We start from the raw sequence: 11,507 nt of genomic DNA, 5'->3' as shown, positions 1-11,507 counted from the left end.
TCTTCCTCTTCCTCTTCCTCTTCCTCTTCCTCTTCCTCTTCCTCTTCCTCTTCCTCTTCCTCTTCCTCTTCCTCTTCTTCTTCTTCTTCTTCTTCTTCTTCTTCTTCTTCTTCTTCTTCTTCTTCTTTTTTTTCTTTTCAGAACTGGGGATTGAACTCAGGCCCTTGTGCTTGCCAGGCAAGCACTTATTCTGCTGAGCCATCTCCCTGGCCCCTTATCCTTTCCTCTATTGATAAACATTGGGGTTGTTTCCAAGATTTAGCCATGACAAATTGTGCTACTATAAAAATTGGTGCACATATATCACGGTAGTTTGATGTTTTAATTTCTTATGGGAAAATACTAAGAAGAGGAATAGCTAGGTCAAATGGGACCTCTAATCCCAGGTTTTTAAGGAATCTGTATACTGATTTCCACAGTGGCTGTATCAGTCTATACTTCCACCAACAGTGGAGAATGGTTCCCTTTTCCCCACAGCCTTTCCAGCATTTGTTATTGGTTGATTCCTTGATGACAGCCATTGTTTCTGGAGCAAGAGAGAATATCAGCATTGTTTTACTTTGCATCTCTTGAATGACCAGTAATGTTGAACATATTTTCATATATTTATTTGCCATTTGTACTTCTTCATCTGAGAAGTGTGTATTCATCTCAGATGCCATTTTTGGATTAGGTCTTTGAATTTTGGGGAGCTTTTTTTTTCAGTCCTTTATATGTTCTAAATAAAAGTCCTTTGTCTGAGGGATAATTGGCTATGAATATTTTCCCCATGGGTTTTCTTTTTGCTCTGTTAGTGATTTCTTTTGATGTGCAGAAACTTTTTAGTAAGATGAGATCCTATTTGTTGATTGTTTGAATTATTTGTTGTGCAGTTTGGTTTTTGTTCATGAACTCTCTGCCTACCCCTATATCTTCAAGATTTCTACCTACATTCTTTTCCAGTAGATTTAACGTTCCAATATTTAAACTGTAAAAAATTTTTTTAATTCATTCATTGGATACAGGGTCTCACTACGCAGTTCAGCCTCCCTAACACTGATCACAGATGTGCGCCACCACACTCAATTTCAGGACCAGCACTTTGCAACCTGAGTTCCAGGACTTCACAGCATGTGGCACAAAGAATCAAACTCGGGTCTTTGCGTTTGCCAAGTGGGCACTTAGACCACTGAGCTATCTCCCCAGCCCCTAGTGTTTCAATATTTAGATAGAGCTTTGACTGGTTTTTTACTTTAGTGCATGGTGATAGACATAGGTCTAGTTTTAGTCCTTGGTGTGTAGAGAGCCAGTTTTTCCAGCACCATTTATGAAAAACGCTATTTCTTCCATTGAATATGTTTGGCCCCTTTGTCAAAGATATGGTGACTGAGTGTGTTTGTGTTTGTGTCTAGATCTTCTCATCTGTTCCATTGACCCTCGGGTCTGTTTTACTGCCAGTATGAGATTTTATGATTGTAGCTTTATAGTATAATTTCAAGTCAAAGATTGTGTTGCCTCCTGCCTTTCCTTTGTTGCCCAAGATAGCCTTTGCTATTCTAGATCTTGAAGAATAATTTCTTTTCCCAAGAGAGCAAGTATGGTTTCCTGGTTGTGACAGAAGTAGTGCTTGAGAGATTGATACGGAAATGTCACTGGAAACAGGCACAAGTCTGTTTTTTCAGGGTAGCGGACAGCTCACAAAGAGATGACCTTAGAGCAGAACACAGTGGTGTCTTCAGCTCATGACACAGACTCCCTGATCCTCAGGGTAATACCTGCCACTCATTTCCAGGATCAAGTCCTTGAAGGCTTCCTCTATAGTTCTCAAGGGGTTTTAGTTCTTCTTGATCCTTTCCAGCTTCTAAGAGCCTACAGTTGTGCAGTTGGTCCCAGCTGCAGCATACTCACCATGAGAATGGCAGAAAGTAAAGGTGAGGTTATTTTAGCTCAGTTTCTAAAGTGTCTTGTTCTCTGACAGCCTATGCTCTAAGACTCTGAGTTCAGTTCCTGGACTTTTACAGTAATTATAAGATACTTTGCCAGACAGTCCTTAAATTTATATGATCTTTTGTTATGTGACTGAAATTGTTTTAGTTCCACAGTTTTAGTTCATAGTCAGAAACCCACATAAATGATCATTGATTTCCATTACAACTAAGGAGTGAACAGCAGTCTTTCCCTGAGAGGAACAGCAAGCTGGATCACCAGGGCGTGTTTGAAGTATGTGTATTTAGATAACTGTGGACTATTAATGCATTCAGAAAAAGGTGAGCATTCCTGAAGTAGCTAGAAGCTGCTGAAAGCGATAAAATGTCTCCTCTGCTTAATTTTTTTTACTGGTTGACAGAAGCTTCACCAGGCACAATAGCCAGTTTTTCAGTATCAAAATATTCTGTAAACACTGAAGAAACATGGCATAATAGAACTCATTGAGCATTTTGCACACTGTAGCAACACCAATCACAAAAATTGTGGTGAAAGAACCTGTCTCTACACCAGGCAGGTATGGAAATTACTGGCTTAAATGTCAAATTGAGTGTAAAGAATACTGCTCATGAGTAAAATCTTGAAAAGAACAGGCTTGTTTTCTGATGTATGTATAAAAGAACAGAGACAGTTCTGAGGATGATGCATTCTAAGGGAGAGGTCAAAAGTAATCACAAAACTTGGGGGAGTACCTCTTCTAGAGAGTTTGGCAGTAAGAATGTTGGTTTGTAAGATGATACATGGAGTAGCTGTCGAGCTGATGTCATACACCAATGAACAGTTAGAAAGGTTTTCTAGGGAGATTTTTTTTTTTTTTTTATGATACTAGGACTTGAACCCAGAGACACTCTACCATTTTGCTATATTCTCACCCCCCTTTAAAAATATTTTGGTTTGAAACAGTGTGTGACTATGTTGTAAAGCTGGTACTGGAACTCTTAGCACTCCTTTCTCAGCCTTCCTGAGTGCTGGAATTAAAGTTTTGAACCACCAGATCCAAATAAGGCTTGCATTTCTTCTATGATAAATATTTGAGGCAGTGATGAAGAAATATGTCATCAATAGGAAAGTTGCTGTGCTGATCTGACTGTGTTGTTGTTATCAGTGATTTTATTCTGTAGCCTCTGATATGAAGAAGGCAATGCATGACACTTTGTATTTTTCCTAGAATACTTTGTTTGGTGTTGGTTCTTATGAGATCAGAAGCATACCCACCTCTCTTCAGTGGCAAGTACTGTCTGACACAGGCTCTTTTTAATGATGGTCTGAGTAACTGTTCTTTGACAACTTTTTTCCCCCAGTACTGGGGATTGAACCCAAGGGTACTCTGCCATTCAGGTTTATCCCAAACCCTTTTTTATTTGTAGTTTGGGATAGCATCTTGCTAAATTGCCTAGTCTGAGTTTGTCACTTGCCTGCCTTGACTTCCTCATTAGCAGGGATTATCAGCGTGTAATCTTTGACTTCTTTTATCTCAAGAATACTAATTAATCTGACATAATTTGTGGTGCATTTGTAATTGGTGTCAGTCACAATAACAGTGCAGTAACTTGTAAATTTCTTTTTATGCCCAGTAATAAAAAGGGTGAATCCAAGGCTCTCAGTGGTTAAGAATAGTGCATGAAAGTACACCCTTTTCTGGTTTTTTTGTTTGTTTGATTTTTGTTTTTGTTTCTGAGACAGATTTTCACTGTGTAGTACAGGTTGACCTTGAACTCATAGTGATCTTCCTGTGTCAGCCTCCCAAGTGCTGCGATTATAGATGTGTGCCACCATGCCCAACTAGGATGCCCTTTTCAGAAAAAGAAACAAAAAACACCTCACATGTACAAGTTTTTTATTGTTGCTGCAAGTAAAGTAGTTTGTGTACAGAAATAGCCCAGCAATTTTAGATAGTCATGATTGATTAATTGTAACAAATATATTTATACTTAAAGAAAAAGGAGGCTGCTTCGTGTTAAATTATGTTGTCCAAGTTCTGTCCCCCATCTGTGCCTCTGTTTTTCCCAGCCTTGGTCTCCTCATCAGCTACATTATTTTTTCAGGGAGAGAATGAATTTCTAGTGGCCCCAGTCTTACATTTTTCATCATTTATAAGCAGAAAGAAAGAAAAATTATTTATTTGCTATAACTAAAAATGTTATGAAGAATGGCAGAACTCTTTTAGGACCATGTGTTCGCTTTGTCTAACTTCTTAGTGACAAGCTGTCATAGTCACAGTGTGACCCTGGGTTCCTTAGGGAAGCAATCGTGGACAAATACTAGATATTCACCTCAACTCTGTTCTCCTTGTAATTTTCTTTTAGTTAGTCACCATTTCAGTTTCTGTTTCTGTTAGTCCAGCTTGATTGGGTAACTGTTTCCTTTAAGCCTCTACCACTCGTGTACCATTGGACCAAGCTTTGTGTCTGTGTATTGCATATATGCAACTCATGTTATTGTAATATTTTATTAATTTAAAACTTCACTGAAAATATGCAGAAACAATGAGTCATATATATAATATAATATATATATATATTATATATTATATATATATTGGCATGAAAGTGTGTGTTATTTAAGGATTTTTATATCTTTTGTATACTTAATAGTCCTTCTTTTTCTTAGTATAGATTTTTTGTAAGAAGCATAAAAGGCCAATGTCTCATTTGTTCCTTTTTTTTTTTTTTTTGGTCCTTTTCGTGGCCACATTTCTTAAAAGTTGTGGGCAACATTCTCTGCCCTCACTCTTTTATTTAGTGTGTATTGCTCAAGTAGTGGTGCTGCACTTCTGTCTGCCCATTGTCAGCACCTTTTCACAGAACCCAGTCATATGCCATCGCTACTTCACCTGAACATTGCTGCACCGGACAGGGTGCACTTTTAGTGTTTAACTTCTCACCCTCATGTCAGTTCTGGGTGCTTAACGAAAGATACTATAGACTGGAGGCTTAAGCAAGATGGGAATTTCTAGATAAAGATGCTGCAGGCCCACTCAGTGTCTGGTGACCAACTACTTCCTGGTGTGCAAGTGACCATCTACTTGCTGTGTCCTGATAGGACTGCAAGCAGAGAGGGAGAGGAAGCTGGTTGTCTCCTGTTTCTTAGAAGGGTCATAATCTCATTGCAAGGGCTCCACTGTCATTACCCAAACACCTCCCAGAGACTTCATTTCTTAATTCCTTCCTATTGGTGTTAAAGAGATGCAACCTTTGAATGTTGAAGTGTGGAATAAGAATTCCATACATGTGCATATAACCTGGGCTTTCTGACTGTTGTACTCCGCAGATTTTTCTACTTCTATGCTTGCTGTTGTCTGTCTGTGTCTCTCTCTGTGTTTTTGTGTGTCTGTCTCTCTCATTTGTGTTTTGACCAAATGTATCCTGATGCACAATTGTATTCATTTTTATGTTCTTCACTACACCTCTCCACAAGAGATATATTGAAAGCTTCCTCAGCTCACTCTGTTGTCATTTATGTGTGAACAACTTAGAGTTCTTTACAGTCTAGATTAAAAGTGTCAGGGCCGGGGAGATGGCTCAGTGGAATAAGCGCTTCCCTGGCAACCGCAAGGGCCTGAGTTCAATCCCCGGTTCTGCCCAAAAAAAAAAAAAAAAAAAAAAAAAAGTTTGGATTAAAAGTGTCTTCCTGTTGGCCCAGATATTTTCCTGTGATAGCCTCATAGACATCTTATACGAAAGATGTAAAAACTGGAGTCCTTATCTCTCCCCAAACCTACTTGCTCTTCTACCACTCCCGTATTCTCTAGCCAAGTGATGAGCCACCTGTATGGCTGGCAGAAACGAATGCTCTGACTCTTGTGCTTTTTTTTTTCCATATCCAACTAGGTCCTCTTGATTTCCATTTCTTAGTGCCTTTGGGATCTGTTAACATTCTTTTTCCACTTTGCCACTTTTGGTTTCAGCTGCTTTCTCTTTTTCTTCAGTTATAGCAATATCTTTTTAAATTTTTGATTTTATTAGTATGTCTTATGGTTGTTATATAGGTGTCCCCCAAAGCCTCATGTAGTAATGGGGCAGCTTCTAGAGTTTGTGATTATTGTGGATGTGGTGCTGCACCTAGACTGGGGCAGATAACTTGCATTACAGTATGTGGAGGGGGTAGAGACTAGCTAGCTGCCTGAGCTGCTACTACTCCCTTTGCTCTTCGATCTTTGCCGTGTGCCACTCTGCCTTGTAGCCAGCTGAGTATGGACTAAAACCTCCAGTAGCTGAGTTAAATAAATCTTTTCTTCCCTAATTTTGAGTATCAGATATTTGTCCCAGAAACAACAACAAAAATAACTGGAACAATATGTTTGTAGTAAGAAATGATTATGTTCATTGTGGGAAGCTCATACATGTACGTGACACATCTTAATTCTATTTATTTATTTATTTATTTAGACAAGACCTTTTGTTGTTCAGGCTGATGTCAAATTCAGGTGATCCTTCTGCCTCAGCCTCCCAAGTGCCAGGATAATATGCATGCAACACTCTGTCTATCCTTAATTCTTTTTTATGCTCTGCTCTTTCCCTCTTTTTCTTTTTCCTATTTATCCCTCCCTCTACCTCTTGATCTCCTCTTTTACATAAGATTTATCTTCCTTTTTTTTTTTTTTTTAACTGGAATTGAACTTATGTTCTTGCACTTACCAGGCAGGCACTAAGCTGCTAAGCTGCACCCCCCAGGCCTTCCTTGTTTTATATTACCTTTTACTTTTCTCTTTGATTGTATTTTGAGTTTCTCAGATAAGAAAAATTATGTGATACTTAATTTTGAGTGTCTGATTTATTTCACTTAACATTATTGTCTCAATGTGCATCCATTTTCCTACAAATTATTCAGGCTTATCCTTTATGGCAGATTACTCCATTGTGCATAAATACATATTTTCCTTATCCATTCATCTATGTAGGCTCCTTCCAAGACTTAGCTGTTAGGGTTTCCAGTGCTGTAAACATGGATGCGCACGTATCACTGTAATATGATGTCTTTAACTCTTTTGGGAAGATATCTGGAAGGGAAATAACTGGGTTAAAAAGCTAGTTTTAGCTGTTTGAGGAATCTCCAAGCTGATTTCTATGCTGGTAATACCAGTTTACATTCCCACCAACCATGTAGAGGGATTCTCTTTTCTTTGCTTCCTTGCCAACATTTATTATCAATACTATATTTTATTTCCTGATAATGGCCATTCTTTATGTGGAAAGATGGACTCTCAGTGTTATTTTAATTTGCATTTCCTTTTTGACCACAGAAGTTGAACATATTTTATATGTTATTGGCTATTTGTATTTCTGAGAAGAGTCTATGTATATTTACTTCAGTTACACATTTTCTGATTGGATCTTTTATTTTGGGATGTCTTAATTTTTTTTTAGTTTTTCATGTATTCTAGGTATTAGTCCTCTGCCCAAATATAGCTGGCAAAAATTCATACACATTCTGTAGGTTGTCCCTTCACTCTGTTGCATGTGTGTGTGTACAGAAGCTTTTTAATTTGATATGATCCCATTTAAGGGGCTGGGGAGATGGCTCAGTAGAATAAGCACTTGCCTGGCAAGTGCAATGCCCTAGTTCAATCCCCGGTTCCACAAAAAAAAAAAAAAAAAAAAAAAAAAAGAAAAGAAAAGAAATTTCTAGCCATTTATTGATTCTTGGTGTCATTTCATATGCAGTCAGGGTACTGCATAAAAGTCTGTGCTCATGCAGATATCTAAAATTGGATCAATGATGTGGTATTTAAATTATATCTTAAAGTATTTAACAGAAAAAAATTCAAGTGCTATTTTGATTTAATCCTATCAGACCCATTACTTATTGTTTCTGTGTTTGAATATATGATTTATTGTTTATCATATCCACTAAAGTACAGGCTCTTGTGAACATTGTGAGTAGATAGGTATTACTGTAGCCATGAATGTAGTTCCTACAGCTTAGACAGAAAAAGAATGACATGACATAAAATACAGATAGAAAACTGCAGAATCAGAAGTAACATCTGTTGAATTAAATGCCTGTAAAACCTTAACTATGCTAACTAGGTAATGTGGAATGTGAATACAGTCTTGGATATTTGGCATAATATCAGAAGGCTCTTTATAGCAGTGATGCCTGAAGTGTACAAAGAGAAAAGCTTCTATTGCCACACACTAAAGTCAAAATGGATTAAAGATCTAAACATTAAAACAGAAACACTAAATCTCCTGGAAGAGAAAGTAGGTGGAAATCTTGAAGACATAGGGGTAGGCAGATAGTTCATGAACAAAAACCAAACAGCATGGGAAATACTACAAAGAATCAATAGCTGGGATCTCACCTGATTGAGAAGTTTCTGCATGTCAAAAAATAAATAAATAAATAAATAAATAAGCCTCAACCAATAATTACTCAGACAAAGGTCTTTTATCTAGAATATATAAAGAACTGAAAAACAATTAGGCCCCCCAATTTTAAAGACTCAATCCAGAAATGCACATCTTAAAAACAAATCCTTCTCAACTTTTCGGGCGCCCTCTGGTTAGCTCAGTTGTTTAAGCGCCTGCTCATGCAAATGTAGTCAGACACAGGTTACCATGGTTCAATCCCCACCTCCACCTGCCTTAGCAGACCTATCCTTAAGGCACCCTGAGCCAGTGGAAAAAAAATCCTTCTCAGAAATGGCATCTGAGTTGAATATATGCTTCTCAGAAGAAGAAATACAAGTGGCAAATAAATACATGAAAAAGATCTTCTACAGCACTGGTCATTCAAGAAATGCAAATTAAAACAACATTGAGATACCATCTCATCCCAGAAAGAATGCCTATCTTAAAGAATTCAATTAATAACAAATGCTTGAGTGGCTATGGGGGAGGGGGTAAGGAACCCTCTCCACTGTTGGGAATGTAGACTGGTACAGCCACTATGGAAATCAGGGTGGAGACTCCTCAAAACACTAGGACTAGAAATCCCATTAAACCCAGCTATTCCCCTTCTGGGTATTTTCCCAGAAGAACTGAAAACATCATACCATAGTGATATATGTTTACCCATGTTTATAGCAGCACAGTTTGTCATAGCCAAATCTTGAAAACAACCAAAATGCCCATCACCTGAGGAATGGGTAAAATTGATGTTGTATTTTTATACAATTGATTATTACTCAGCTATAAGGAAAGACAAACTTGAATCCTTTATAGGTAAGTGGATGCAACTAGTGGCTATACTCATAAGTGAAATAAATCAGACCCACATGTATAAATATCATATTATCTCCCTAGTGTAAGAACCTGAAAGAAGAAATAAAACCTAAAAAGTATAATAGATATAGTAAAACAGAGAGAAATTGAATTTAAGGCTTAAGCAACAAAGATGAGAGAAATGAGAAAAGATAGGAAAGGAGAAAGGGGGAAAATATACAATTATGTATACTGGATGGCTGAGATGATTGTACTAATTTCCATCAATTTTTTTGAAAATAACAATTAATGGGTAGAATTTTCACCTAGACTAACTAAATGCTGATTTCTGCCATCTAAGAAATGACATCAAGGCCAGCAATGTGTAATACAAAAGCCATGCTTGAATACCTGTCTTGTTCGTCTTCTAAATGGGTACCATTTGTAATATCTTATGAATTTTTATTATACTCTCATTAAAATAAATTTTTAAAAAAAGTTTAATTCAATTACTTCTCCAGTCTTGCATAATTGTATCTGTTAATCTGAGCAACAGATTTGATGATAAAAATAGATAACAAAACAATTATTGTTAACGAGCTATTCTTGTTTTGAAAATCTGTAACAAAAGTATTGTTGTGTTACCCTGTTTGTCTTTGTTTCTACTATTTGTTTTTTTTTTTTTCCTACTGTTTTTGCTTTTATTTTTACTCTTCAAAATGAAATTAAATGAAATTTCAAAAAAAAAAAGTAATGACTATTTTGGTAACTGTGGTGCATTTAGTTCCTGGAAGTAAATAATGTTCATGCAGCTGCACTTTATAATTTAGGGGAAAAGTAAATACCTCAGATTGCTGCAATAGGTATGTCTCCCAATATTCATGGGCTGTATATGCCATTGTGCTTTCCAGACATGTGTTTGTAATAATTAATTTACATAGTTTACAGGTTATTGTCTGATTTCAATTATAGATGAATGAATGAACAAATTGAAGGTGTCAAAATAATTCAAAACAAATTCATCTGTGTGTGTGCGGGGTCTTAAAATGAAAAGCTTGACAGATATGCTGAAGGGTGAATCTCAGTGCACATGTTGAGAAAATTATTTTTGTAGTAATAATCTGATTGCTTATTTGAATTGCTTATTGAACTCGCTTATCTTTATTAGCATTAAAATACAAATGATATTAAGCATATATAAATTAAGATGCTCTTTAATTTCTGAGTAACTAAGCTTTTATCCTAAGTTTGATTGGGGAAAAGTAATGTGACTTCATAAAACCTTTAAATCATGAGTTTAAGTGGTTTTTACAAATCCAGTCTTTAGGTTGCATAGACCTTTAGAAACCATTTCGTAGTGTGTAATAATTTTTGTTTTTGGAATTTTAGCAATACATAGTCAGAAGAGGTTTATGTTTTTTTTTTTTTCTCTAAAGGAAAATTTAACTGTTAGTAAATAAAAGATACAAAATAAAATGTAAAGATTTAAAATAATTTAAGGTTTTATAATCATGTACTGAAATATTATACTCTGATTTTTATTCCCTAGGTTTTACCAATTCTTGAAATTTTATATCATGTTGAAGAAAGAAATTCACACCATGTGTATATGGCCCTCATAATACTGCTGATCCTTACAGAAGATGATGGCTTCAATAGGTCCATTCATGAAGTGGTACTTTACCATTACCTTTATTAAACCCTCCATAAGATCTGTTATGGCCCGCTCTCATATCAGTTTTTTGTTTGTCCATTATTTTTCCTTTGTCTGCCAAGGGAATGTCCCAACCTAATAGGCTTCTTGTTTATTGAGATCCGGAGGTGTGTTCCAACGCTGCTACCTTTATACAGCCATAGCAGGACACACATGTCTCCTCCTGCAAGTTGTGCTCACTGCACTCCTAGCCTGTTTCTCAAACATCCACTTAGAGATTTTCTGCTTTCTGTTGAGTAGGCTCTATTTTTAAATAGATGGTACTTTACCAGCTGATCGTGGTGGTATGTGCATGCCTATAATACCAGCATTCTAGGATACTGAGGCAGAAGGATTGGTATTTGGACCCATTCTAGTCATTTAGCAAGACCCTGCGTCAGAATAAAAACTAATGTTGGAAATGTGTCTTACTATGAAGGTCCTATGTCTCAGTACAAAGTATGTATATACACAAAAACTTACTTTTTTAAAGTCTTCAGAATACTTTATTACAAAGTATAGTACAAGGCTGATAGACAGTTTTCCAGTATCCTATAATAACACTGCCAGTGAAGCATTGCAAGTGCCTGGCATTGCCCATAAAGCTTTCCTTATTTTCACTTTCAACTTGCTAAGCTCTATTTGATTTTTTTGGTCACTTTGTATCCTATTTGGCATAGCTTGTTGATATATATATATATATA

The 11,507-nt window shown here is 36.5% G+C and overlaps 1 protein-coding gene across 3 annotated transcripts in view; it reads left to right on the top strand.

The window, feature by feature from the left end:
- Dym (dymeclin) overlaps positions 1-11,507 on the top strand; it is a 543,161-nt gene that overhangs the window by 242,484 nt on the left and 289,170 nt on the right. For all 3 annotated transcript variants that reach the window (XM_004623641.3, XM_023714738.1, XM_023714739.1), the window contains exon 11: positions 10,660-10,785. In XM_004623641.3, the coding sequence (XP_004623698.1) occupies positions 10,660-10,785 (126 nt within the window). The remainder of the gene's footprint in view (positions 1-10,659; positions 10,786-11,507) is intronic.

Source organism: Octodon degus, unplaced genomic scaffold (genome assembly GCF_000260255.1).
Source record: "Octodon degus isolate 3935 unplaced genomic scaffold, OctDeg1.0 scaffold00003, whole genome shotgun sequence".
Taxonomy (NCBI): Eukaryota; Metazoa; Chordata; class Mammalia; order Rodentia; family Octodontidae; genus Octodon; species Octodon degus.
This window is presented reverse-complemented; position numbering and strand designations above follow the sequence as displayed.